General features: G+C 68.1%; 1 protein-coding gene across 4 annotated transcripts in view; it reads right to left on the bottom strand.

Moving 5' to 3' along the window:
* The window catches only part of SCUBE1 (signal peptide, CUB domain and EGF like domain containing 1), a 110,447-nt gene that overhangs the window by 5,616 nt on the left and 77,356 nt on the right, over positions 1 to 27,475 (bottom strand). For 3 of the 4 annotated variants that reach the window (XM_045835039.1, XM_045835041.1, XM_045835042.1), the window contains 15 exons: positions 23,911 to 24,027; positions 18,926 to 19,048; positions 17,490 to 17,606; positions 15,610 to 15,732; positions 10,659 to 10,778; positions 10,265 to 10,369; positions 9,242 to 9,358; positions 8,368 to 8,505; positions 7,187 to 7,390; positions 6,594 to 6,755; positions 5,022 to 5,189; positions 4,199 to 4,360; positions 2,373 to 2,570; positions 950 to 1,102; positions 511 to 590 (listed from right to left, as the gene is read on the bottom strand). In XM_045835039.1, coding sequence (XP_045690995.1) covers positions 511 to 590; positions 950 to 1,102; positions 2,373 to 2,570; positions 4,199 to 4,360; positions 5,022 to 5,189; positions 6,594 to 6,755; positions 7,187 to 7,390; positions 8,368 to 8,505; positions 9,242 to 9,358; positions 10,265 to 10,369; positions 10,659 to 10,778; positions 15,610 to 15,732; positions 17,490 to 17,606; positions 18,926 to 19,048; positions 23,911 to 24,027 — 2,087 coding nt within the window. The remainder of the gene's footprint in view (positions 1 to 510; positions 591 to 949; positions 1,103 to 2,372; positions 2,571 to 4,198; positions 4,361 to 5,021; positions 5,190 to 6,593; positions 6,756 to 7,186; positions 7,391 to 8,367; positions 8,506 to 9,241; positions 9,359 to 10,264; positions 10,370 to 10,658; positions 10,779 to 15,609; positions 15,733 to 17,489; positions 17,607 to 18,925; positions 19,049 to 23,910; positions 24,028 to 27,475) is intronic. The other variant, XM_045835040.1, reaches the window with a different exon arrangement.

Below are 27,475 nucleotides of genomic sequence, written 5' to 3'. Positions count from 1 at the left end.
CCCAGCCCCACTGGGCCCTCCGGGCTGGGGTGCCGTGTGCGGGGCGGAGCCCAGGAAGGTCCCCGGTCGGCCTCTGGGGGGAGGCAAGGACACGGGGCCCGCCCTGCCCAGCGTCTGCTGCCTGACGGCCCAGTCCCCCGGGACCCTGTGTGACAAGGTGGCTCGGTTCCTCGGGGCACGAGTGGGATGAGGAAGGGGCCCACCCCAAAGGCCGTGCTCGGACCCCTGATTTTAACACGCCTCCCTCTCAAACCGCCTCCCTCTCAAACCGCCTCCCTCTCAAACCGCCCTCACCTCACGGACGCGGAAAGTCGGGCCGAGAGCCAGTAAGGCCCCCGCCCAAGGACAAGCCGCCAGGTGCTGGGCTAGACCCCCGGGGCCGGCACCTTCTCCCCACCTGTCACACCCTCCTTCCCTGCTCTGGACGGGGGGCTGGGGGCAGCGGTGCCCTGGGTCCCACAGGCCTGTCCCGAGGTCACAGGGGCCCTTCTCGCAAAGACAGCCACTCACTTTCAAAATCTCCTGGTGATTCTCCGAGGCGTAGAGCCGCCCGTCGCGAACGATATCCTCTATCAACTGCTGGTAGTCCTCTGCACCCGTGGGGGCAGGAAGGTGAGGCTGCAGACTGGCCGTGGCACGCCCCCTGAACCCCCCCCACAGCCTCTGCCCTCCTTCGCGCCAGCTGTCGGCAGCTTTGCCTCTGAGTCCCTGGGCCCTACCCCCAGATTGTTCTCCAGGTCTCACCAGCTGGAACCCCCTACTCAGTCCTCAGAACTCTGCTGGGGCGGTGCCTTGTGCTGGAGCCCGCAGACCCCATGCCCTGCTCCCCCATCCGCGCCTCGGGCCCGCTGCGTGCCCGTGCCCCCCTCCCCAAGGCTGCAGCCCCCTGAGGCGGTAGGGGGGTGACTAGGCCCCGTGTCCCCAGGGCCGGCCCGGGCTGGGCGCTCACCGTCGTAGGTGACGTAGGGCACTTGGAAGCCTCTGCCGCTGTTGCCTTCGTTGGACTTGAACTGGATCCAGAGCTTCCGGGAGCGGGCGGTGAAGGCGATGGGCCTCTCGTAGGTCTGGCAGGTCTCGTAGGTGGTGACGGACGTGGGCGAGGCTGGGGGTGACGGCACGCCACTGCTCCTCGCCCGCCCCGCCCTGCCCCTCGGGCTGCGTGCCCCCGACCCGGTCAGCCACCCAGCACCCAGCTCATCCTGGTGTCCACACCTCCCACCTCTACCTCGGGTGCCCTTCCCTGCCCTCAGCCCTCAACCCCAGTTCCTCCTCGTCCTTCTGAACCCGTTTCCATGGCCCCTTCTCCAGGAAGCCCTCCTGCCTGCCCCATCCCTGCCACACTCCTGCTCTGCTCTGGTGAACCCTTCATTACAGCCTCTCTCTATGGGGTTGTCACTGTCTCCCTGCCACCTGCTCCTCAAAAGCAGGCCTGTTGCAGCTCAGCTCCGGGGAGGACCCCCGCCCCTCGGAGGCCTGGGGCAACCCACCCCCTTACTGATCCCTGGGAGGCTGCCTGGGGTGCCCGGGGCAGGCGAGGCTGGCTCGCTGAAGCTCAGCCCTGAGCGGGACCAGTGGAGGGCGGGGAGAATGCTGGGGCTGCGGGGCTGGAGACGGGCGGGGCGTGGCCCGGGGCGGGGTTCTGCGCTGCCGTGGGACCCTGGGCAGCCCCCGGCCCCTGGTGGCCTCAGTCCTCACAGGACACCGCGTTTCCGGCCCCCCCGGCTGCACCGAGGGGGACACAGGGATGGAGACCAAGCAGCGCCTCCCACTCTCGCCTGGTCCCTGCGTCTCAGGGGCAGCCTTGGCCCGGGCGGGCAGGCGTCCTTCTGTGTCTGCCTGTGTCCCCCTGCCCCCACCTCTGACCAGGAGCCTGCTCCCTCAGGCGCCGCTGGCCCACGCCAGCACACGCTGTGAGGGATTCGGCCTGGTCCCTGGGGGGCTCACGGGCACCCGGGCCCTTCTGGCTGCCGCGGCGTCCGGCCCGCCGCTCGTCGCCTGAAGCCCCACCACGAGCCCCATGGGGGGGGGACGAGCGGGGCTCACCGAGGGCGGGCAACGGGCGGCCTGACCCTGGTGTCTTGCGTGTGGGCTCCAAGCGGCCCCGTGCCACGCCTGCCCCAGCTCCAGAGGCAGCAGGAGGCCTGTGGGGTAGGGGTCACCCCGGGGTCTCAGCCTGGGCGGTGGGGCAGGGCTGGAGGGACCGCCGAGATGAGAGCCGGCAGACCCGGGGCTTTCCAGACCTTTCCGAGCAGCTCCGCAACACTTGGCCCCGGGGGTCGGTCGGAGGCGGGCTTGGACCCGCCCCGTGGAGCTGCACGGGGGTGAGTGACGGGGGTCGCGAGGCCGAGGCCCCCGCCTCGGCAGGCACCTACCACTCTTGCGCATGACCAGCACGTCGCCACACTCGTCCTCGACGGGCAGGAAGACCTCGGGGACCACGACGAGGATCCTGCGCTTGGGGGGCGGGGAGATGTGCCACACGCACTCCGCGTTGGCCGGGTAGTCGCCGGGGTAGTTGGGGGACTCGATGTAGCCCGTGTAGTCGCCGAGCTCGCCGCCGCAGTGCTGGTCTGTGGGTGCCGTGGCCCGTGGGCCTGCTCAGGCCCAGCCGGGTGGGCGGCTGGCCAGCCAGGCCCGCCGCAGCCTCGGAGGCCGGCAGGACTCCGTCCTGTCTTGGCCTGCCTCCCCCCGGCCCTCCCCACCGGCCAGCCAGGCCCAGAACCCGTCTTCCCTGGGGTCCCCTCCCCAGCCCCACCCTGGGCTGGAGAGGGGCCCCATTTGTGTTGGCTCTCCGAGGGCCGGCGAGCGTCGCCTGCTTCCTGGGCGCCCTCGGCTGCCTCCCCGAACCTGGGTCTCTGTCTGGGCCTCGCCTGGGCCTCCTGCCACGGGCCCCGGGGGCGGGCAGCCTGCAAACCCCTGCAGCTGCCAGAGCCGGAGGGAGCCCCAACACCCCCTTGTCTCCCCTCCCCCGTCTGGGCACGCCTTTCCTCAGCATGGCCCTTGTGCCCAGCAGATGCCAGGTGGGGCGGGCGCCAGGTGGGGCGGGCGCCAGGTGGGGCGGCCCTTCCCCGAAGCGGGAAGGACGAGGGTCAGCAGGCAACCCCCATGGGAAGAGAGCCCCGCTCCCCGTTCTGCTCCTTTTTAGCTCAGCTGCGCGTCCTGGACGGGGCCGCAGGTGACCTTTTTACGGGCTTAAACGGTTCCTGGCCTGAGCCTCGTGAAGGAAGTCACCATCTTCACGCAGAGAGAAGTGAACGTAAATATTGGACGTGCGTACTTTTCTCACACATGCTCATGTAAAAACCCTGTCCTCGTGTCAGAGTTTCTGGGAAACATTTCATGTTCACCTTTTTGCTCCAGAAGCTTCCTTCCCACTTTGGTTTACCCACTTTTACTCATTAGGACGTTTAAAACCGTCTCTGCTGAGCTCCAGCACTGTGCCTGCTCTTCTGCCCCGGGGGCCATGCCTGCAGCTGGGGGCAGCCCTGGGCAGAGGGGACGGTTTCGACCCCAGGACTAACCCCCTGTCAGGGGCCTCTGGGCTGTCCCAGAGATGACCAGCGGCCCAGCAAAGGGACTGGCCGGCTGGGAGCCGCATGGGGAGAGGGCAGAGCGCCGGAACACAGGCCCTGAAGGGCTCTGAAAAACGAGCCAAAAGAACCTAAAGTCAGGTCAGCACCCTCCTTGTCAGGCCCGAAGGAGCTGCTCAGTGCCGGCTGGAGGCGTTACCGGTTTCCCCGACTGTCTGGCGCTGCCCACCTGTCTCCGGGGAAAGCGAGTTGCTCATGAACATGGGCAGGGGCGGGGTCTCTTCCTGGCATGGCCACACTGGGCACACTTGGCCTCCCGCTTCCTGGGACCCCGGTGGCCTGGTTCTCACCCACCCGGCAGTCTGCTCGGTGTGGGTCTTCCACTGCAGGGCCTGGCTCTCGGCAGCTGCCCCCCAGACTTGCCGGCCCTGCCCTGCTTCCCCTCCCACGGACCCAGAGCCCGCAGCAGGGCCTGGCCTGGCCCAGAGGCGCGGGCCACCCCAGGGAGCGGCGGGACAGGTGCGGGCCGGGCGTGCGGCCAGCGCTCTGCAGACCAGGCCGTGCTGAGCTCAGCTCCCACACCATAGGCTTCTGGGTGGACGCCCCTGCCCCTGCCCCGGCACCCCCCAGCACCCCGGCACCCAGACCCTAGGAGGGGCGGCACCTACTTTTGCAGTGGGTGACATTGGTGGAGCCGTCGAAGTCCGTGCTGGTGTTGCCCGGGCAGGCGACACAGTGGTTCTGGCCGAACTCGGGCTGGTAGGTGCCGGCCGGGCAGCGGACACACCGGTGCGTGGTGGTGTTGTAGTGGTGGCCCGGGGAGCAGTGCACTGGGGGGGCACCGGTGGGGAAGGGTGGGGCACTCTCCCCGGGCCCCCTGTCCCCCAGGTCCCAGCATTCGAGGCCCTTCCCCACCGCCCGCTGACCTCCCACTGCCCGTGTCCAGTCCCTGGGCAGGCTGACCCCTCTGTTCCCTGATCCCGTCCAGAGTGTGCAGAGTGCTCGCTCGCTCCGTCTGGGCGGGGCGCGGAGGGGAGCAGGGCTGGGAGCAGGGCTGTCGGTGGGCCGGTGGAGGGTGGCTCCGGGGGTGGGGGTGAGGGCTGGGGACCATGGGTGTGGGTGGAGGACTGGCTGGGTTTCAGCTGGTAGCTCTGGAGGGAGGGTCTCTCTTAAGGTGAGACTCTGACCTCGCCCCACTGTCCCTGCTGCCCCTGCACTTCTTCACCCTCCTCCCCCGACAACTCCCTTCTCCACGCCACAGGAAGCCCTTCCAGTGCCCAGAGGCGCTGGCAGCGCCCCCTGGTGGCTCCAGGGGCTCAGCGCTCCGCACAGTAACTGCCGCTGGCGCGGGCCCTGCCGTGCAGCGCTGTGCTGGCCACCTGGTCTCTCGCCTGATGGCCCGAGGCTCCTCCTCTGACTCGGGAGGTTTGCGGGCAGGAAACGGCCCCTGGGCAGCTCTGCCAGGGCTGTGGGGTCAGGGGGTGTCCTCACCTTTGGTCTCACAGTCTTGGAAGGAGGCCGAGCCCTCGAGCTTGGTGAGCAGCCCGCCGCCGCAGGGGAAGCAGCCAGTGCGCCCGGGCTCTGGCTGGTACGAGCCCACGGGGCAGGCCTGGCAGGGCTGGAAGCCATCAGCTGAGAAGGAACCCGGAGAGCACTGGCCTGGGGGGCAGAGGTCACGGCTCACTCGGGCTGCGGGAGGGCTGCCTCGGTCCAGGGCCTCCTCCTGGCCTTCACCTGCCCCTGGGGCGGGCAGCAAGGCACCAACATTGGGGGAGGCGCCTGGGAGGAAGCCTGGGCTGCCCCCCCCCCGCCCCGTCTGCAGCTGCCAGAGGCTTCCCTCCGTGTGGCTCCGCGGGCTTGGCTTGCCCCTCCCACCAGCAGGAAGGGCAGGCGGCCTTGCCGCTGAGCCGGAAAGTACGGGCCCCCATGGAGAGATGGGAGGTGGAGGGGTCATTTATTTCAGGGTGTTCTGGCACTGAGTAAGGGGTGGCTTACGGCCCTCTCAGCCCAGACTCTGGGTTCTCCGCCCCCAGCCACGGCCACTCGGAGGTTCCCCTGGGGACAGACACACGGAGATGGCACTCCCGGAGGGGCGCGGGCCAGAGGCAGGCGGCAGCCTGCGGAACCCAGGCCTGGCTCCGACCGCGTCTGCCCCGGGAAGGCTGGAGGGAGGTCTCTGGGCCACCCCCAGGACCCCACTTGGCCGCCCTCGCAGGCACGCTCCCCTCGTTCCCTGGGCAGTTCCCGCAACGGCCCGGGACGGGAGGCGGACCGGCGAGTGGCCCCGAGCCCCTCTCCCGGATGAGGCTTAAGTGGGGCGGCAGATGGAAAAGCTCTCTGCAAACCAAACCGAGTTCGGCACGTGGACCGAGGGCTTTCCGGATCACCTCCAGGGCCAACTGGACCGCTCTCGGCATCGAGAAGGCTCTCGCCCCGGCACACGTTGCACTTCATAGAGCACTTCCTTGGCCGTGGCCGGTGTGGCTCAGCGGACCGAGCGCCAGCCTGCGAGCTGGAAGGCTGCTGCTTGTATTCCCGGCCAGGCACTCGCCTGGGCTGCGGGCCAGGGCCCCAGTGGGGGGCGTGCGAGAGGCGGCCGATCAATGTATCTCTTGCGCATCTACGCTTTTCTCCCTCTTTCTCCCACCTCCCTCCCCCATCTCTAAAAATACACACACAAAATGTTTTTTAAAAAGCATTTTCATGGTGGTGGTGTGCTCCCCAAGATGCACCACATTTGGTCAACCTTGAAGCACCCCGTGCCTCCACCATAACCACAAGCTGGCCTGTAACCATTCAGGCGGTTGTAAACTGTAACGTCCTTTCCAAACTGCAGGGGGCGTGCCCGAGCCTGGGGCGGGCAGCCCAGTGCACCTACACTGCTGTGGCCGATGCCACGTGGACGCTGCGGGCCTGCTCTGTTCCCAGGCCAGGGCAGGCTCTGCAGAGAGTAGGGCTTTACAAATGTCACAAGGCTCTGGGGTCTTTGCTTCGGGAGCTTGGGTGGAGACAGAGGGCGCCCGTCCCCATCCCCCCGTCCTTCCAGGCTGGGCCCACACTCGCCTCCACACTCAGATACGTTGCGGGCACCGGCCAGGCCGAGCCCGTCGCTGCTGGGGCACGGTGTGCAGCTGAGCTGGCCGCCCCTGTCCTGGTAGGTCCCCGGCGTGCACAGCGCACACTGGCCGGAGTCTCCGTGGAAGTAGGTGCCGGGCTCGCAGGCTACTGCAGAGGCAACGTGGTGAGGCTGCTGGTGGCTGGGGGGCCCGTCTGCTGGGGCCTCAAGCCCAGGGTCTGCCCCACCAGACGGGGCACAGCCCCGGTCCCTGGGGCTCAAAGGGCGCAGAGCGGCCCAGACCCGTCCCAGAAAGGCCAGGGGAGGGGCCGTCTGTGAGGACCTGGTTTCACACCCCCTCCTGGCTGCCCCCGCTCAGGGTCCCCTGCGGACCCCTCCACCCCTGCCCGGGGCCTGGCCCCGGGGCAGCAAGTCACGTGACAGGCACCAGGACCAGCGCGGCGCGCTGCTCTCCGGCAGGCCTCCCGTGGCCCCGTCCCACCTCCCCCTGGACGTGCCTGTCTCCCTTGCGGGCTGCTCCCTGGGCTGCTCGGGGGGAGGGGGGGGAAGAACAGAGGAAGTGGCCGTGGCAGGGACTCACCGCACTTGCCGTCCTGGAGCACCTGGCCCGTGCCGCACGCCCCCTGGGCCTCCGGGGCCTTGGCCGGCCGCTGCGCCACCTCGTACTCAGTGCCCGCGACCTGGACGGAGAAGCGCTGCCGGCCGACGGCCTTGCGCAGGGTCCTGAGGGCGGCCTGCAGGCTCTGCTCCGCTCGCTTGCGCACGCAGTCCGCCTCGCAGGTGTCTGCGGGGGTGGGGAGGGCCGTCACGGGCACCCGCGGCCCACCGGGGGCTGCCCACACCCCAGGCCTCGCCTGGGCCAGCCACGGCCTGGAGCGCATGCCTCAGCGGGCCGGGCGAGGAGGCAGCATCTCTCTGACAGGCCGGGAGACCGAGGCTCCTGGAGCCAGGCCCCGCCCGAGGCCCCGCCCGAGGCCCCGCCCGAGGCCCTGCAGCCGACCTGGGGGCCAGGCCTCTGCTGCTACACGCCACCCCTCCCCAGGGCACGGCTCACTTGACGGGCGCGCCTCCCTGCCACTCAAACACCCTCCGGGCTGCCGCTGCTCCCGGTAAAATGCCCAGCACTCTGGCCTTGGGGCCCGGGCCCCTCGAGGCACAGCACGGCGCCAGCCGGCCCTGCCAGCCCCACTCCCAGCACGCCCACACGCGCCGTGACTGCTCCGAGACATCCCGCCTCTCTCACTGCTTCCCAGACACAGCTTGCCCCCTCTGACCTCTGTGCCTCTGCCTATTCTATTCCCCCTGCCTGAACGCCATTCCCTGCCACCTCTTCCACTGGGTGAACTTGGTTTCAAGTCCGGAATCAATGGAGGCTCTCTTAGGAAGACTTCCTGGGCTCCCCTCCGGGGCAGAAACCTCCGCCCTGGGCCCTGCGTGTCCCCGCAGCACTAGGCAGTCCCTGTGCAGGCCTGCACGTCTGCTGCCCGGCCCCAGCTCCTCTGTCACAACTCGGCGCGCGTTGACGGCCAAGAGGAGGGCGTCGGTGTGAACTCCAAGCTCCCCTCCGGAACCGGGGGAAGACGGGTCTTCGGCGCGATGGCTCTGGGCGGGCCGTGGGGACCAGCCCCTCCAGGCCCCAGCGAGGGCGGAGAGGGGTGGGAGAGGCCGTGTGGCTGTCCCCGTGGGCCCCGAGCCCTTCTGCTCACTGACAGACGCCCCTACCGAGGCCCTCAGCAGCCCACAGGGGAGCCCCTCGCCCACCTGAGGCCTCTTCGGCCTTTGTCTCGACCTCGAACTCTGCTGTGATGTGGGTCACCTCCTTGGACGGGGACTTCTGGCCACGGCGCCTCTTCTTGGAGGAGTCGCACTTGAGGGTCACGAAGGTCAGGTGGTAGTTTTCTGGACAAGGAAGGGACGGCTGTGGCAAAGCTGCCCAGGGCAGGGAGTAGCGTCCCACCTAGGCGGCACACAGACGGCTGTCGGCCGGGGTCCCGCTCGCCCGAGGGGCAGACGGGGAAGCCGGGGCTGGGGAAGGCCGGGCCGGGCTCCGGGCCTCATGAGGGGCCGGTGGCTGACCCAACCCTGTCCCGGCCCCCCGAGCCCATCACGGGGAGGCGCCCCCTGCATATTCCTGGTGCAGCTGCGGCTCAGGCAGCTCGGCCTCAGGGCTGGGCCTCCTGAGTGCTGAGGGCGGCTGGCTTTGGGGAGCAACCCTAGATGCTCAGCTGTCTTCACGGAAGCAGAGCTGAGAGGTTCCCCCCACTACCCCCCTCCTGGACATCCTTCTGGGGCGCCTGCCAGAGGACCAGCTGTGAAGTGAGCCCCGGGGGTCCCTGACACTCGGACGGAAGGCCCCTGCCCCAGGGAGCTCGTTAAGCCCAAGCGAGGCGAGGATGAGGGTCCCAGGGATGCTGGGGGACCCAAGTTTCCCACTTATTGCCGACTACCTCCCCAGGGGCCACCGCCGTTGTCCACAGTGCCCCAGGTGCAGCTGCCGCGGCCAAGGGGCCACGGTGACAACAATGCAGAGGCTCTGTCCCCACGGACCCAGCCTCTCTGGACGCTGGCTCTCGGCCCCCCCGCAGGGGAACCCCCGCTGCCCCTGGCGTGGCTTGGCACCAGGTGGCCCACTCACCCAGCAGCAGCTGCCTCAGGGCCTCCTTGGCTGGCTCCCGGCCACGGGGCCGGAGGTGGCACTTGGCATCCCGGATCTTGAAGCGGGCCTTCTGCCTGATGGGGGTGGTGGGGGCGCCTGGGGAAAGCCAAGGTCCCCAGGTGGTGGCCTCCTCTGCGGCAGGGAGGGGGTGGGGGCTGGGGGCTGCAGAGGGCACGCCTGAGTGTGAGGGGCTGCTGGGGGCCCATCCACCAGGGTCTGGAGTGGCCTCATGTCTCTCCTTGCAAGGCCAGAAAGGGCCCAGATCGGATGGTGGGGCCAGGATCCGGCCGGGGCCACCCGGACAGACTCTTCTGCGGAAGAGGACAGGAGAGCCTCCCCACCCCCACCCCCACCCCCAGGCCAGTTTGCGTGGCTCGCGCTTTCAGGACAGGGGTCAGAGGAGAGAGGGGAGCAAGGGAGGGAGGGGGGTCGAGATACTACAGATGCCCAGACCGCGGCTTCCTCCGAAGAGGGAGGCGCAGCCCCCTGGACCAGGGAGCCCGGCAACCACGGAGGCGCAGAGCCCTGCCGGGCCGCGTCAGGCACACAGATGCACCCAGGCCGGTGAGTCGGCACCCTGGACGGGACAAGGTGATGCCGACCCCACCCTGCTCCTGCTGGGGGGCGGAGCCAGGGTGGGTGAGCGATGTGCATCTGGCACCTCAGGGCAGCTCTGACTCGGGAAGGACCAGTGGCCACAGCAGGTGGGACTCACTGCACAGACACAGAGACCCCTGAACTCCCAGCGCCTCCAGGCCTAGGACCGCCCTGGTGCCGCGGCCTGCAGCCTCCGTGTCCGAGGGCCCTCCCACGGTCTGCTGCCCCCGGGCCGGGGCTCGGCCCGCAGCCTGCTTGCTCCCAGGTCCTGGCCTGCTCTCAGCGACTGAGCTCCCCCGGAAGCTCTTCTCTGGGCCACGCCCCTCCCACTGCCCCCAGCGAGGAGCCGGACGCCAAGTCGAAGGCCGCCCCCGGGTGTGTGCCACTCGGACAGGCCTGGGCTACCTGAGCAGCTGGGCCCGGCGCTGGAGCTGGTGCCATTGCGCTTCTGCAGCGTCCTGCCCTGGAGACCGGGGACACCGCAGCTCAGGCTGTAGCTGTTTTCCGAGTCTGCGGAGAGGCCGGCAGTGAGGTGGGCCTGGCGCCCCTCCCGTCCAGGGCCCCCAGGCCTCAGGGGCCTCCGCGGAGAGGGACAGACCCTTCCGTCAGTTCACTTCTGCTGCTCAACCACAGGTCAGCGGCTGGGCAGGAAAGGGCCCACTTGTGGAGGGGACCAGACGGCTGCCCAGAGTCGCCCAGAGATGAGGGCTGGGGCCCTTCCTGGAGACCAGCAGGGGCAGGTGTGGGCCCAGGGGAGGAAGCGGCCCGCCCCTCCCATCCCGGGGACAGTGTCAGGTACCTGGCGAAAAGTGGGTGGGAGCCGGGCAGGAGAGGACGCAGCTTTCCACGCTGCCGCCCTTGCTGCAGGACAGCTGGGCCTGGGGGGCGGCCCTGGCCCGGGAAAGGCACTTGCCTGTCTCTGCAGGGAAGGGAGACAGGAGAGAAGACAGGAGAGAGGGCTCGTGGGGGCCGGGGCAGGGGCTTCCTGGGGCCAGTGTGGGCATGGACCACCGGGGACTCCCACTGCACCTGTGCCACGGCCAGATGGCCCTGGAGGGCAGGGGACGCGTGGGCACTTGGGGCTCAGAGAGCCAGCTTGCTCCCTTCCCCCACACGGGGCTGGGCCCAGACCAGGCGCTCCGGAGGGCAGGCTCCTCCGGAGCAGGCGTCTAAGCCCAGCTGGGGGAGGGACCACTGAAAAGGGACACGGGCTTCTTGGCCGTGACCAGCTGTAAGCACGTGGGCTGCTAGGAGGCCCCAGGGGCAGCCCTCGGACGCACCCCCGAGGCGTCTGAAGGTGTCCAAATCCGCGCCCTCCGGGTTCCTCTCGTGTCTCCTTGTGCCCTGGGGGCCCGGGCAGTGCCCAGACTCGGAAGGACAGACCGAGGGTCCTGTCGTCCGGGAAGCGGCAGGACTGGTCCAATGGGGCCGCAACACCCGGCCTCAGCGAGCGTGCCTCTGGGGGCGCCCGCTCTGGTCCCGGGGGAGGGGCAGGCTGCCACAGGGGCCTTGTTGGCGACATAAACTGAAGTGGGAAACTGCCAACTGGGGTGATCTTCAGCCTGTGGCTGCACATTTTCCGGAAGCCTCAGGAAGTGAATACTCCAGAAACACGAACCCACTGTCCTCCCGATACAACATCCGGCCGCCCACTGAACGCGAGGCCCAGTGTCTCTGTCTCAGGAAACCAAGAACCGCCCGTGAACACGCCTACAGATGGCTCGAGCCAGGCGGGCCCCCAAGGGCGCCCAGGGCCACGCTGGTGAGGAAACAGGGTGCCACCTACACGCTTCCCAGGAGACACCCCGAGAGCTCCCTGCACTTGCTGTCAATTCCCCAGGGGTCGGCTGGTACCACGGACAGACGCCCGCCAGGTTTGGGGTCCGGGGGCCCATCGGTAACCCACAGCACCCCGGGTGCAGTGTGAAGACGGGACGCAGATGGGGGGCCGCCCCCTCGGGGCCCACCAGGTCGTGACCGTGCCCCAGCGACAGTGTGCGCGCTTCCCGGGTGAGCCGACGCGGCTCCTCGTGCTCCGGTGGCCGCAAAGACAGCGCCGAGGAGGACGGCACTCCCAGGGCTCAGACAGGGTCGGGTTCTGCAGCCCTTACTCGGGGCACGCCAGCTGCCTCGGCGGCCCGCAGGCACGTCCGACTGGGGGTGCTGCTCGTAAAGCACCGGGAGACGTCACCTCTTCGTCACCCCGGTGCAGTGCGTCGGAAGGTGGCAATGCACCCTGCAGAGTCACCTGTGGGACGGCGCAGTCTGAGGTCCTCCCGAGGGCCCCCGGCACGGACGGGCCCCAGAAACCGGCCGCTGTCCCGGAGCCTCCGACAGGAAGGTGACAGCGCGAAGCAGACCGCCCCCGCCCAGGCCCCCCAACCCTGCGCAGGTTCCCCGGGGCGTCCACTGGTCTCTGGGCTCCCTCCGCACGCTCTCCGCCCTCTGCTCTGCGGGCCTCGGCCTCCCGCGCCTCACCCACTCAGGGTCACCAGGCCGGACGTGCCCACCCGCGCCTCCCTGCGCACTGACAGCCGCCACGCACCTGGCCTTCACTCGGGTGCGGCCATCGTCCCCGTTCTTTCTTTTTCAGAACCCACATTCCTTTATTCCCAGTTCCAGATCTCACATCTCCCGACAGCGCTCACAGAGAGACTTCAAACGTGTGTCTTCCGCAGAGAGCCCACAGGTCTGCCGCGCAGATCTGCCGCCATCACACGGACCGTGCGCCGGGCCTGACGGGCGTGCGCCGTCTCCCGGCATCACTGACCCCTCGACCCCGGGACTGCCACCTCGCTTCGCGTCCTAATCGCAGCCCCTGAGGTTCAGGTTACTTTGCTGAGGCACGAAGCTGGTAAAAGGTGTGAGGGTTTTCCCTCTTCTGCCTGGAACGCCACGCGGGATTCTCTAAAAGGTAAGTTCTCATGTTGGCACCAAAGATGATTCAGCATCTCTTATCAAAACCAACCTCAATGTACCCTCCAAACAGCTGCTGTCACTCCCGGCTGTCTCGGCGTTCCCACCGGACTCTCAGAGGTCGGCGTCGGGGTCGGAGGCCAAGACCTTTCCTGCACCGCGGGCCTCGCCAGCAGGACCGGCAGTGGCAGAGGGCCGCGTGGCGTGCTGAGCTGGGACCCTTCTCCCGCCCAGACTCTCCCCTTACGACGACGGACTGGTTTTCTCCATCTCAGTCGGGGTGGACGTCTCTTTAGCTCCTTGGTTGTCGGACTTCCATGCAGTTTGAGTTTCTGGCAGCTCTGGCTGTTGTTTGTTTTTAAGTTGGTTGTTGCCCTTCTTTTGCCATGTGAGGAGGTGAAGCGTTTCTACTCACGCCTCCGTCTCGGCCAGAACGCCCGCCCCCCTGTCCCAGCTCTTCCAGTCGGTGCTCCAAGCTGTTGCTCGGGAAGCTGGCAATGAAAAATGGTGCCGAGTGTGTCCCCCGAACTCACTGGTTACAATGCTCTCTGCAGACAAGACACAGAAGAGCAGGGAAGTGCCCAGCTCTGGGCGACGGGGCAGGGGGGCCACCATCCTGCAAGGATTCCGACTGTGCCTTGTGGTGACACCCAGAGACAAGGCGCCGCAGCTCTAGGAGGTCCCGGCTGGAAGCCTGGCTCATCAGGGCCACAGTGACAGGGAAGGATTCCCCAGCGCCCTCCGTGCAGGACGCCTGCTTGCAAAGCACCCGAGGGCCCGTCTCCGGGGACGTGAACAAGGCCTGGGGAAGCAGCCTGCGGAGGCCGCCGGTCTGTCCGGAGAGAACCCGGCATGGCGGGGCCACGACGGACCACCTGGCCTCCTCGTGCAGGTAGTCGTGGGCAACAGGAAGACCCTGGGCTTTCTCTGGCCAGCCAGGGGGCGTCTGAGCCACTGCCAGCACTTCCCTTTGCACTTGAACTCGCAGCGGAGGGGGGGCGGGACAGTCTGCACTGGGGCTCAGTGAGCAGAAAGCAACTTGGATGACGAGACGGAGGAGGCTGGGGACTCAGTTCTCTCATCAGTCCCAGGACTCTCAGACCATGGCTCTAGAGGGCCTTCCAGAAGCTTCTAAATAGCACCTTCTGCAGCGTGTGTTTGTCTCAGTCACTCTGTGTCTACTGTCTGGAACACTCACCACTTTCACAGTCCCAGCCCAGCAGGCAACGTGGACACCACAGTGGGGTGCAGCCACCCTGGCCTTGACCTGTAATCAGGCTTCTCCATGGAGGCGCAGTGGCAGTGCCCACGATCGGGACGAGCCCTGCCGGCCGCTCCTGCCGCTCCGACGGAGGGACGGTGACCGAGCAGGGGGACCCTGACTGAAGACTAGCCCCCCCCCACCCGCCCTGAGCCTGGAGAAAGCCTGAGGTCCGAGAGCTCCGGGATCAGGTGGGCGCCTGACCCAGCAGGACCCGAGTTCAGGCTTCTGAGCCTGGTTTTCCTTGGTGCCCAGCACAGGCCGCACTCCTACGACTGACCCCACCTATTCCTTCCCGTTACCAACGCAACCCCAAACAAGCTCCTCCCCAAGCTGGGGGAGGGCCAGCGGTTTGCTTTGCTCAGCACGGCTTTGCCTGATTGGCATAGCCATTCTTACCTAAGTAAGTAGCAAGTTCAGCTTTCTGACTTCCGGTATTACGCTCACTCTGGACACTTTCATTCATTCAACACACAGGCACCGAGTGTCGCACTGCCAGGCTCTGCCCTAGGTGCTGGGGGCACGGCGGCGAACAGACCGGACAAAGACACCTGTCTGGCCGTGCAGGGCACGCACTGCGTGAGGGCAGACGGGCCGGCCCAGCAGGCGCGTGTCCGACAGCTGCCACGCCCGGTGGTTCCAAGGGCAGCGGGAGGGAGGAAAATGGGAAGCAAGGGGCCCGGAGGGCACAGAGGTGGTAGGCTGCGCCCTGGGCTTGTGCCGGGGGACAACCTTGTGGTGTGCAAGGAGCCCTCCAGGTCGGGAGGAGTGCCCGAGCCCACTGTGCTGAGGTTGGGGGGCCACACCACAGCTCCATGAGGCTGGTGGGAGCAAAGGAGGGAGGGGGCGGGGAGGCCCCCCGGCCAGGGTCCAACAGCCTGTGACAGATCACTGGCTTTGCTTCTGTGCAGAGGAGTCCCTGGAGAGCTTAGTGCGGAGAGGGGTGCGGTCAGACCCACACCTGAAACACTCACTCGGGCTGCCCTGCGCGCGGACAGCCCAGCCCCCAGAACAGGCTGGGCGCCTGGCGGTGAGGACGTGTCTGGTGAATGTAGGGGGTGGTCCAGCACCCAGAGTGCACTGTCTCGGGACGAGTGGTCCCATGCTCCAGCAGGCCCACCCTGACGCTGTGGGGCTGCAGTCTGGGCGGTGGTGGGTTTGCAGAGACCACGTGATCCCAGGGGCTCCCAGCCAGGTTCTGAGGCTACTGCTCCCCTCTCAGCTTCCATGGCAGGACAAGGGGGAGCTGAGGCCTCCCCACTCCCTCCCTCTAAGCTTCCAGTGCCTCTTGAGCCCACAGTCTGGCTGCACACGCTGACCCCGCCCCCCGCAGGTGTGTCTGTGCACCTGCGGGCACCGAGCATGTTCTGCCACCGTGTCCCCTCAGCTTCCATAAGCCTCGTTCCCACCAGCCACGTGCCAGCAGCAGATAGCGTCTGCCCGGTGACCCCGAAGCACACGGGAAGTGGTGGGCCCCACCCCCCTCTCCCACCTGCAGAAGCCTCTGGCCTCCCCTGCACCCAGCCCTGGGTAGGAAGGCGGGTCCCAGCGATGGTCGCCCCAGGACACTCACCCACGCAGTCCTTCTGGTTCCAGTGGAGCCGCCTCCCTGGGGAGCAGACGCACTCGAAGCTGCCCTTGGTGTTGACGCAGCCCTCGTCACAGCTCCCGTTGTTCATGCTGCACTCGTCCATGTCTGCAAGCACAGGCGAGTGGGCGTGAGGGCCGGAGGGCGCTGGGAGGGCCAGCCCAGGCCACGCCCTCAGGGCAGGAGGGCTGAGAGTCCCCGACCGCAGCGTGGTACTGTCATCGTACGCAGACATTTGGACACACACATCACCGGCTGACACACACGTGCACATGTAGCCACACACATCACGAGACACGTGCACACACCACATATGCACACACACCACACACGTGCACCTGTGCACAACTACACGCCAGATGTGCATGCCCCCCACACGTGCACACACCACACACCAGATGTACACACATGCACATGTGCACGCACATCACACACCAGATGTGCGCGCACACCACACACTAGACATGCAAATGTGCATGCGCACATGCCACATACCACACACACACCAGATGTGCACGTGTGCACACACATCGCATGCCAGATGTGCACACGTGGACGTGTGCATGCACAGGGCTCCTACAGGCACCAGCACACACCCCTCCCTCCTGGACTAGGGTCGGGCAGCGAAGTGGCACAAAATTCAGGTTCTCATCAGCTCTTTGGGACACGAGTGAGCACTGGCCCAGGACCGTGAGGCCCCATCTCGCCGTGGGACTTGGGACAAGCCCTTCCCAGCTGTTCCCCTGCCGTACGACAGGCACAGGCTGAGGAAAGTCGAGTCTGAGGCTTCCTCTGACCACCACAGACCATGAGCGCCCACTGGAGTGGGGGTGGGGCTGGACTGCATTCACCCAGGGGTGCATGACTGTGAGCACCCCCACCACCTGCACTGGGGAGCAGCGGGCCCAGGGAGGCCGGCACCCAGGTTTTGGGGAGTCCTTGCATTAGAGCCTGTAGCCTACCCTAGGAGCTGCCCCCCACACCAACTGTGTGTGCCCACTGCACTGCCCGGCCCATCGGACTTCCACAGCCGCCCCGCAGACAGAGTGGCTACTCCCAGGCCACGGGAGAGGAAGAGGCCCCCGGACTGCAGGGCCACTCTCTGCACGGCCATGCCCGTACATCTCCAAGTCCCACGCCTGTGGCTCCTAAGTCCACCGAGACCCTTCCCCTTCCCTGCCCGCCCTGGCCAGCTCCAGCAGCTCTGGCCCCCACGTCCGCAGCCACCTGCCCCCTGGCGCCCTGGGTTCCACTCTCCTGAACCCACGGCAGCCAGAGCAACCTCAGCTCGTCTCCTTGTCACACCCCTGATTAAAGCCGCCGGTGGTTTCTCCCTGGGAACGAACCCCAAGGCCCCAGGGGCTCATGAAGCCCTGTTTCCACCATGCCTGCAACTCCCGCCATGCTCACGGGGCTCCAGACACACCGCGGCCTCTCGGCCCCTCTGTGCGCCCCCTGCCCCGGCGCCTTTGCACATGCTGGTCCCGCTGGCATGCCTGCCCTCGTCTGGACCCAGCCTCTCCCACAGCAGGAGCCCCCACTGTCTCCCTACTCTGCCCTCTCTGCTGTCTCTCTCTCCCCCACTGGAACAGACCGTCTGTGGGGTTCTCTGTGTGGCAGCTGCCCCCTCCAGACTGGGCCTGCTGCTGCTCCTTCCAGGCCTATGCCCACAGCCTCAGCAGGGTCCTTGCCGTCTCCCACCCCCCACCGCCTTGCCCTTGGCTGAGCCCCTCTGCCCGTCCGTCCCCAGCTTTGGTGTGGTCCCTCCAGGCCCATCAGGGTCAGGGTGTGGGGTGCAGTGTGGGTGGCCGTGCGGCCAGGTGCGTGCCTCAGGGGGGAGGTGGCCCGGCGGGCGGGTTGCAGACCTCCGCAGTGGGTGGTCCCGTAGAGCGTGTAGCCGAGGCGGCATAGGCACTGGAAGCTGCCCGGGGAGTTGATGCAGGTGTGGTCGCAGGTCCGCTCGAAGGAGCACTCGTCGATGTCTGCGGGGCCGCGGGGAGACAGCGTGAGGGGAGGGGTGTCAGGGCCAGGCGGGCGGGCACGACCGTCACTCAGCCCTGCACTGCGCATCTGTGCACGCCCGACCCTGGGCGCAGGCCCTGCTGGTCGCTCGCTGTCACCGCCTGACTCCCTGTTCTGTCTCTGCTACGTAGGTCTCAGGGTCAGCAGCCACCTCACGTCTGCCCGCAGGTGGGCAGGGCGGAACACTTTGAGCAGGAGGGCTGGTCCAGACGCCTGCCGTTTGACGCCTCCACTCACCTGTGGTGTGGGCTGGTTCCGTCCAGCCGTGCGGGAACAGACGCGCGGTGGGGAAGCAGAGGCAGCGTGGGCCCTGGTCGCACCCGGGCAGGTGCTGCGCTCCCAGGGGACCCGTGTCCCACAGAGGAACCCCGGCCGGGGCTCGGAGAGCCCCAGGACTGGCGCCCCGACCCGCCCTGCCTCCTGATTTTGCCCTCCTTTCGGGAGCACCCCCTCACCCCTCAGGGCCTCGAGCCGCCCCGAGCTGGGCTCTGCGGGGCACCAACGGCCAGAAGCTGCGCGTCCCGTAGCCCGCAGCCACTGGAACCCCGAGGGGGCCAGGCAACTGGACAGCAGAGTGGCCGTGATGGCATCGGCCGCTCCCCACCACACAGGCCTCCGGGCCCTCCGCACTCTCGCTCCGAAGCTGGCCCCGCAGGGCCCCTCCGGGCCCCGGGCTCCCTCAGCGGCACTGTGCCACCTCTGGGGCGGGCGGACCGCCCCGGCTCCTCCACGGGACGCCTTCCCTGCCCCTCTCACTGCTCATCCTCTGGGCTCTTGCTAAATCCCGGATGTTGCTGGGCCTGTCCTGGGCTCTGAGTCCTGGTTCTGCCCACACTTCTGCTCCCGTTATCCCAGCTCCCAGCAGGCTCGGGGGACCCTGCAGAAGGGCCGCTGGAGAGCGCCTGCCTGCAATGTGCTGTTCCTTCCACCAGGCGGCAGCATCCCCACTCCGAAGCCGCTGAAGGAGGCTGGGGGCCCCGGGAGGGAGTGAGGGACAGATGGAGCTGTAAGCCCTGACGCCCACTGGCTGTGCACCAGGGACCCTTGCTGATCTCTCCCTGGGTCTCAGTAAAAGGGGCAGATTGGGCTGGACAGCCTCTGGGGGCCCCTGCAGTCACACAGGGCAGGGAAGACGGTGCACAGGAGCACGTGCTAAGGACCCCGAACTGGCCTGCTTCTTCGAGTGCAGCCTGCACGGGGGACCAACCCCACCCCCGGGAGCCTGCACCAGCCCGGGCGGGGAGGGGCCCGAGGGGCCCGCGGCACAGAGAAGGCTCACCCTGGCACGTCCGCTCGTCGGTCAGCAGCTTGTAGCCCTTGCGGCAGCCGCACTCGAAGCTGCCCACGGTGTTGCGGCAGAAGTGGTCGCAGCCCCCGTTGTTGGCCAGGCACTCGTTGATGTCTGCGGGAGCCAAGCGGGAGGGAGGGGCGAGGGGCTGGGGCGCAAAGCGGGGACGATGGCCCGCCCTTCCCTCACTTGCTTGCCACCCTCCAACCAGTGCCGGCCTCAGTTTCCCCGAGCGAGCTCAGGGCTGAGGTCCCAGCCCCCAGCAGGGGGACCAGCAGGCTGGGCAACACCCCTCCACGGGATGGCGGCGACCACAGAAGGGAAGGGAGCCGACGCGTGCCGTGTCGGCACGACAGTGGGGACGCCGATGGCCCCCGAGAGCTCGCACTGGTGTGCTGAGGGAGGCGGCGGAGGGCAGCGGGCCTGGCAGACAGGTCACTCCCCGTGGCTCCGACCTGGCTCCCGACCCAGAGCTGAGGGTGCGAGTGAAGCGGCGGCATCCCTCCCTGAGGCCCTGGTGCTCCGCACGTGCCCCCCGACCCCTGACTCTGAGCCTCTGCCTGGCCGGGGGCGCCGCCGTGGGGTGACCCGGGCCTGACCTCTCAGTCCCTTCTTCCTGCTGCCCCACCCGACGCCCACTTGCTGGGTCCGCCGGCTGCGCACTCAGATTTAACGAGTGGGGCTGCACCCTGAGGGTTCCCTGGCCCGACCCCCTGCTCTCTGCCTCCAGCGGGGACTTCAGCCCCTGACGCAGCATCGCCGCTTTGGGCGGCGCTGAACTGGGACTGACGCCGAGGGCTGCTCAGTGCTGCAAGCTCTGTGGCCCACAGTTCAGGACCAGAGCTGTCTGGGGCGAGCCCACGCCCAGTGGGCGGCTGGACCCTCTGTGGTCACTTGGCCTGCTGGGCACCGCCTCGTGTGGGGACTGGAACAAGCCGTTTCCGGCAAGGTCTCGGGTGAGCTTCAGAGCACCGGGGGCCAGATCTCCCACGTCACAGAGGAGGTCACAGCTGCACGCGGGAGCCGGGTTCGGGCCCAGCCGCCCGTCTCCAGACGGGCCTTCTCCGGCGCAGCCTCCAGAGGAAGCGAGCGGGGAGGCCGGGAAGGGCACCTCTCCGAGCCTCGGGGGCCCCACCTGCGGACTGCGCTGCTAACGCCCCCTCTCACAGGGTCGCCGTGAGGCTTGCCCCCTGAGGAACGCCTCAGACCTCCTGGAACCCCGACGCCTCCCTTCCCGGGCAGGCCCATCAGCTAAGGAGCTGTCATAGCAACCAGACAGGCGGCGGGAGGCATGTTTGCTTGAGGCCCAGGCTGGTGCGGCTGGCTGCCTGGGGTCACCGGCGGGGAAGCGTCCCCCAGCTCCGGCCCAGGACAGAGTGAGGGAGTGCGGGGCGCTCACGGCCGCCGACCTTCATCCTGAAGGGGCGCACCGGGGGTGCAGTCCTCTCCCTGCTTCCTGTGTCCTAAGACTCCCCTCCTTCTCCGCTGGGCTCCCCTCCAGCCCTCACCAGGTGGTGGGAAGTCCTCTGCCTGTCCACAGGTCTTCTGTGGCCTCAAGACGTCTCCGAGGAAGGACCCAGCCCTTTTGCAGAGGCCCTCGGCCCGTCCCTCCGAGCCTGGCCCCGCTGCCTCGCCCGCTTCCTGTGTGCCTGGCTCCTGCCCCAGCAGCCCGGGCTCTGGCCGCCCCGCTGGGTGTAGCCCCCGGCCCAGCCTGCCCCGCTGGAAGCCCCCCCTTCCCCACACCCTGTGGAGAGTCAGCTGCCCCCTGGTCCCCGGACCTGCCCCCAGGGCAGTGAGAGGACCTGGAGGACCGAGGGCCTGGGTATCAGGCACCTGCCTGGAGCCCCAGGGCCAGCACGAGGCTGGCACCGAGGGACTGCACGGGGGTGCCCACTGAGCGAATGGATACTCGAAGGAGTTGGAGAGGTGGAGAGGAGGGTGGGGTCATCCGGGGGAACGTTCAAATGGGCACCCCCCATTTGGGGTCAGTGCATGTGTGGGGGGGCGGGGGAGGGGCGCAGCCTGGCAACCCAGGGGCTTGAGGGTGAGGGCTCTTGGGTGGGAGCAGTAGGAGGGCCCAGGAGCGGGCTGGTCACCCCCTCGTGGGCAGCGCTCACTGCTGGGCTGGCCCGGTGGTGGAAGGCGGGTGAGGGAGGAGAGTGATCTGGTGGTGGGTGGGCTTCTCGAACTGTTCTAGAAGGTGCTGGGAGGAGTGGCTGGTGTCCCTGAGGAAATCCAGGCTCCTGCTCAGGGAGCGGAGGCTCCCCGGAAGGCCCCATTGGCAAGATACCCCTCCCAGCACCCAGTGGGTCAGGCCTGAGGCTGGACCCCTGCACCGTCCACACTCTTGACGTGGAGTAAGGGCTTGGGGCAGACCCTCTGGAGCCCCCACTGTCCCACGCAGGCCTCCACCCACGCTTGTGGTGCTCTGGGCCTCCGGAGACCTCTGCTACCTAACCTCCAACCATCGGTCTTGCCTGGCAATGGCTTCTTGGCTTCCAGAAGACACTGTGTCTTTGAGGTCACTCCTCTGAAGTTGTCCTCCGGGCCCTGCCAGGACCGGGACGTGTAGGCCGACTGACAGCTGGACCCCAGGGCCAGGGCGAGGGTCTGCAGGGACCCCCGGCGCACTGACGGCACCTCTCCAGCCGGACCCCGTGACTCAGGCTGAGAGCCCGCGGCTCTGAGACACCAGACCCTGGGGCCCGGGGTCGGTTCGGTTTCCAGGGCCCCTGAGGAGATGGTGTTAGGTGTCTTTGTCATGCAGCGCTAGAAGAACCCCTGACCCGTCATTTCTACCGTCTCCAATGACACCCAGGTGGCTCTTCCCCACCTTCACTGCCACCCCGGCCAATTCACTGTCACCTGGAGCCTGGGGGTGGCAGCAGCCACCTCACAGCTCTCCCAGACCCTGCCCAGAGGCCAAGCAGTGGCCAGGGGACGTGTCAAAGTGGAAACCTCTGGGTCTGGCTGAGGCTGGGAGGATGAAGGGCCCGCCCCACCCCAGCCCCCGGGCCTGGGCACACTGCCCGCCTGTGGGCCTCGACCCGGGCCTCCGCACGGCAATCCCGCACCCTGGGAGCTCGGCCCTGCTGCCCGCCCAGTCCGGCCAGGGCGCGCTGTGCCTCGCCACCCGGCACCAGGCAGTCCACACACATTTATCTCGGTGACGGTGGAATGGGGAAACCCACTCCTGCACTTGAGGGGGAGGTGCCAGGAATGGGGACTGCTGCTCTCGCCCGTCCCCCCAGCACTCGCGCACACGAGGGGCCCCGAGAGCCCGCCCGGAGCACCAGCGAGCGGGGCACGTCCTGCCTCCGGGGCCGGGGGCCGGCCCGGGGCTGCCCTGGGCGCAGGGCCAGCTGTCTGAGGGGAGCCCCGGGGAGCATGGTGGGGGCCTGGGCCGCGTGCACAGCTCCCCTGGGCGCCTCCCCCAGACAGGGGGTGGGGGCATGGTGGGGATGGATGCCCTGAGCCACCCAGGGGTGGGCGGGGCAGCAGTCGGAGCCACCCCTCCGGGCTCCGCTGGGGCTGCTTTCCGGCCGGGACCCAGGGTCCCCCGCAGCCCCCGCCTCGCCTCAGGGATGGAGCCGTGCCCGCCCCTCTGGCCCCCGGTCAGCGCCACACCTCGGAGGGCCGAGGGGCCTGGGTCTACTCTCCTGTCCCGGCTCCGAGGGCAGGTGGCCAGTCAGCTGTGACATGGCCGGGACTGTGGGGGGCCCGTGGCTGCCCTCTGAGCATCGAGCTCACGCATCGAGGCCTCAGAGACCACCTGCCTGCCCACCAGGAACGCCTCCTGGCTGGAGTGGGGGGCTGCGGATGGGGCTCACTTTCAAACGAACAGGCAGAAGAACGGTTATTTCTGTCAATGATCACAAGGTTCTTCCTGGCAGAACGGCTGGGGAGGAGGTCACGTGCTGTTTCTACAGGCCTAAAACAGCCCCCCTCAGACGGCTGAGGCCCCCGAGCCCCCAGGATGCCTTCCCTCGCAGGACTGCCCTGCCCGCCGCCTTCCAGCCCCGCCCGCTGCCGGGCAAGGTGGCCACGGGAGGGTGCGGCCGGCGGCACGTGAAAGGCCCGGCAGGGGGAGGCCGAGGGGCTGCGCCCCATTCCTGGAGGGACCGAGGCGTGTGGGCCTGACCCCCGTCACCCCTGCACCGTCCCCCACGCCGCCCAGCGGCCCCTTCGGTCTCCAGGGCACATCAGCCAGCTCTTGCTTCCCAGCCCCCTTGCCTCCTGTTTTCCCGAGGGGCCCTGACCGTGCTGGGCGCCCCTTGCCCAGAGCACCCCCTGCCCTGAGCAGCTCTGGGTGGGGCAGGGGAGCGGCGGGGAGAGGCAGCCTGCTCTGTCGCTTGCCGCAGGGGCCACATTCCTTCAGGTGCCGGGGACCTCGCCCAGACGCGCCCCTTCCTTGTGTTCTGACTGCAGACAGAGGTCCTTCAGTTCTCCTTTACAGCCACCCCCAGGCCACTCCTCCAGGGACACGGACACCCAGGGGCCTTGCTTTTCTAACGGGACCAGCAGGCAACCCCACTCTGGTGCGAATAGATTCACACGCGATTCCCGTGCCGCCCCGAGCCAGGCTGTCACAGCTGAGGTGGGTGGGGTGAGGGGACTGGCTGAGCCCCACCCCCGGGACCCCCAGGAATCACGAGGCCACGAAGGTACCCAGTGAAGGCATCTGTCACCCAACCGGCAGCTCAGGTGTTTGCTGTGAGAGCCGTGCTCTGCGGCCCAGGAACGTGGAGGGGTGTGGGGGAACCCGTGTTCCCTGGGGCCTGCCCCGTGGGGGGCACTGGTGCAGAGCTGCCCTCCTCCCCGCCTCTCCCCCAGACCCGCAGGCGGCCGCTGAGCTTCCTGGCCCTGCAGCCCCCACGGCCCCATGCCCACCTCTCCGGCCGGCCCTGCTCCTGCTCCCCCGCCCCAACCGGGCTCCAGGAGTGGGGGCGGCCACGTGCCTGCGGCCCTGCACCGACCTTTGCATGTCTTCCCGTCGGGCTGCAGCGTGAACCCCACCGGGCAGCTGCATCGCACGCCGGTGGCCGTGTCCTTGCACGTCCGGTCGCAGCCTCCATTGTTCACTGCACACGTCTCTGGGGAGGAAGAGAGAGAGACGCTCAGTCTCCTCGGATGAGAGCCGCCTCCTTTCCTGAGACAGGAGACTCGAGTTCAAGTTCTGGCTCTGACACCCTGTAGCTGTGGGGCTTCTCGGAGCCTCACACTCCCCATCTGTACAACGGGAGCCTGACACCGTCTCTGCGGGGTGGCTGGAGCTGAACGGGGGCTGTGCCTGCAAGTGGCAGAGGGCTGTGCTTGGGCAAAGCTGGCTGCCGGCGGGCCCCCAGCACTTCCGGCGACCGGTTCTGCCCAGGCCGGACTCCCAAACCCCGGACCTGCCCGGCTCAGGTGCCAAGCCCAGACGGGCGCTCCCGGGCGCATCCTGGCACGGACGGCCGTGCCCTGGCGGCAGAGCCCCGGGGGAGGTTTCCGGAGCCACATGCCACGCGTCACCTCGATGAGGGCTCAGCCCACATCTGTTCTCACTGAGCGACCAGCCCAGCGTGTCTGGTTTTCGTCCACTTGAAGCTTGTCTAGGGCTGTTTTTTCCCTCGTTCGCAAATTCAAAGGGGCTGGAGTGGCTAGGGCACAGCTGAGGTCGCGGAACCTGTCGGGCGGTGACAGTGATCCTCCCCAGGCCTGCAGACGGCCGGCGGAGCCGGGTCGCCGGGGCGCAGGTGGCCCGCACACCGAGGAGCTGCTCCCGGCCGGCTGAGCCTTTCGATCTGGGTTTCTTCTGAGCATCTGGCGCTTTGATCTCGTGGGAGCCACGCCTGCGTGGGCGTCCTCCTCCCCTCGGCTGCTGGGGAGTGAGGAGCCAAAGGGCTCCTCCTCGTTCCTTCACAGCCCCAGACCCTGCCTGCCTCCCCCGCTCAGGGAGCCTGGCCGCTGACACTGTCCCTGTGCCCGTCAGTGGGGTCTGAGCCCTGTGGGCCGTCCTCGGGGCTCTGGGAGGGTCTGGGATGAGCGGCGGGGTGAGGACTACATGAGTACAGCCTCCAGGGGCCGGGAGGCCCTGATGCGACTTAGACCAAAGTCACAGTGCCTTCCCTTTGAACTTCAACTTGTGAGGGTCAAGCAGAGCAGGGAGAGGAGGGAACCGGCATCCCCCTTTGTGTGCGTGAGTGCGCATCTGTGGTTTTGCAGGGTGGCCGTGGGGGGGGGCACCGAGTTCAGGGGCTACCGGGCCTTCTTCTCCGGCTACTGTTTCCGCCCCGACAGGGGCAGTGGTGACCACCTACAGAGGGGAGGGCCTCCGGCGGGCTCCTCCCGGCCTGCCTTCCCCTGGGTCTCCACAAGCCCCAGACCAGCCGCTGTGGGCGGGCAGCTTTGGAAGCCTCCCCGCCTTTGGGTGTGCAGCCCCTTGGCAGAGAGGGCCCCTGCCCACTGGTGTCTCCGTGCCCCGCAGAGACCAGCTCCCCAGATGCAGGGACAAGCCGCTGCCTTGCCGGCACCCGTGCAGGCTGGGTTCCGGGTCACTGCAGGCCGAGTTCTGACCCGCACGCGGCCCGCTCAAGCCCTCTCGCCTCCTTGCTGGGCCACCCCCGGGGCAGGGGCACTGCCCCGGCTCTGTCACTTACTGAGTGGCCCAGGTGGGGCACCTTTTGGGGCCGGACCTCAGCACCCCCATCTGGCTGACGAGGCCAATAAGCTTTCCCTACAGGGCTGAGGTGAGGACCAAACAGACTCCCCAAACAGACTCCCCACGTGGCGGCGCATGGCCCAGGTCCTGGCCTGTAGTAGTTGTTCAACAAATGCTAGTTTCCCCCCTGGGGTTACGACCGGAGGGAAGTCCCACCCCCCAAGTCAGGAGCCCACAGACACCCGCAAGGGCCTGTGCAGCCTTTCACAGGGGAGAGCCCCTCTCTCGAGGGGGATGGAGGATGAGCCTGTTTTCCACGTGCAGGTAATTAAGGCTCAGGCCTCGGAGAGCGAGCACTGGTGGGGGTGGGGGCCGGGCAGAAGGAGCTCAGAGCTGGGGGTTGGGGCACGGCTGGGGTGCAGCCGGGTGGCCCCACTCAGTGCCAGCAGGACGAGCCCCAGACCCCTGGGGGGTGGAGGTGGGGCGTGGCACTGGCATGGAGGCTCAGACCATGAGAGGTGAGTCTGACCAGGTGGGCTCCGAGGTGCTTGCAGGCCAGGCCCTCCCTGTCTCCAGAGGTCCTTGGGGGGACTCGAAACCTCGGCCCCCCAGAGCCTGCTGCCCGAGGGGTGGATGCAGGCCCACAGCGGGCTGAGGCAGAGCCTGAGTGGCCACCCACTGTGGGGACCCCCAGTGCGGGCCCCTCCCCTGCTCTGGGCGCTCCTTCGGCCTCCCGGCTGCCCTGGACAACGGTGGGCACCCAGCTCAGCCTTCCAGGCCTCTGTCCCCCTGGCTCAGAGTGGCTGGTGAGGAACGGGTGCAGAGGGCTCGGAGTCTGCCCAGGCCACGCGGCTGGCCAGCAGCACAGGCAGTGGGAGGACCTGCTGGACTGACTCCCGCCCACCTGACAGCCTCCAGCCACCACCTCCAGCGGGGCCCCACCCCAGAGCCCGGCACGGCCACACGTGCACTGGCCCGCATCCCTCCCTGCAGTGTCACCGTCTACCCCCAGGCCATGTCCCAGGAGGCCCCTCTCCTGCCCCCCCCGCCCCCCCGGTCTCTTACTGCTGCCTCCGGGCCAGGCCCCCAGAGTCTCCTGGGTGGCCTCCAGGGGGTGGGGCGTGGCTCGGGGGAGGCAGGGAGTGGAGGTGTGGAGTCAGCAGCCAGCAATCAGCCGTCCTCACCGCCGAGGCCACAGCGCATCGGCGGCTGTGGCTGCCACGCCCGCCTCCAATTTACCTGGGGCTGGCGCACGTGAGACACAGACAGGAAGGTGACCTCGAAGTCTGCCTGGTCCCTCGGGCTGCGGTGGGGGTTTGGGACAGAGGTGAGCAGTGACAGCACAGGCTGACCTGCAGGGGCCGTGGCAGCTTCCAAGTAGAGGCCACCGGAGCTGCTGCGGAGGCCGCTGGCCTCGTGTGGTGACTGGCCTGGGACGCCACCCTGGCCCCCTGCTCTGAGTGCCGTGAGGAGCAGCCTCGCCTCTCTGTTCCCCGAAACCCAACATGACCCGGGCCTGGTTTCAGGCCCCCGTTTCTCGGGAGTCAGAATCCAGGCACCCATCCTCTCCCCGGATGACAGGGCCACCCCAAGTGCAGCAGCAGACGTCAGCTGAGACTGAAGCAGGCGCGCCCCTGTCCCTGGGGGGCAAGGGGAGTGCGCAGGTCCCGGGAGTCGCTGAGGCCGTGGGTGACGCGGCTCTGCAGGCCCGCTGTGAGGCTGGCACACCCTGCCCGGGGTGCACTCTGGGAAGGGCGGCCGGAGTCCAGCCACCAGCCCTTTGGGGCAGCGAAGGGGGCGAAGGCAAGACCACCGCCCAGAGAGCCGCCCCAGGGGTCTGCAGACCTGCTCCCAGCCCTGCGAGCCCTCTAGCCCCTGCCGGAAGCCGCCTGCCCCTGAGA

This window comes from Phyllostomus hastatus, unplaced genomic scaffold (assembly GCF_019186645.2).
Source record: "Phyllostomus hastatus isolate PE091 unplaced genomic scaffold, TTU_PhHast_1.1 phas_contig_198, whole genome shotgun sequence".
Taxonomy (NCBI): domain Eukaryota; kingdom Metazoa; phylum Chordata; class Mammalia; order Chiroptera; family Phyllostomidae; genus Phyllostomus; species Phyllostomus hastatus.
Note: the sequence above shows the minus strand (reverse complement) of the source record. Positions and strands in the feature narration are given on the sequence as shown.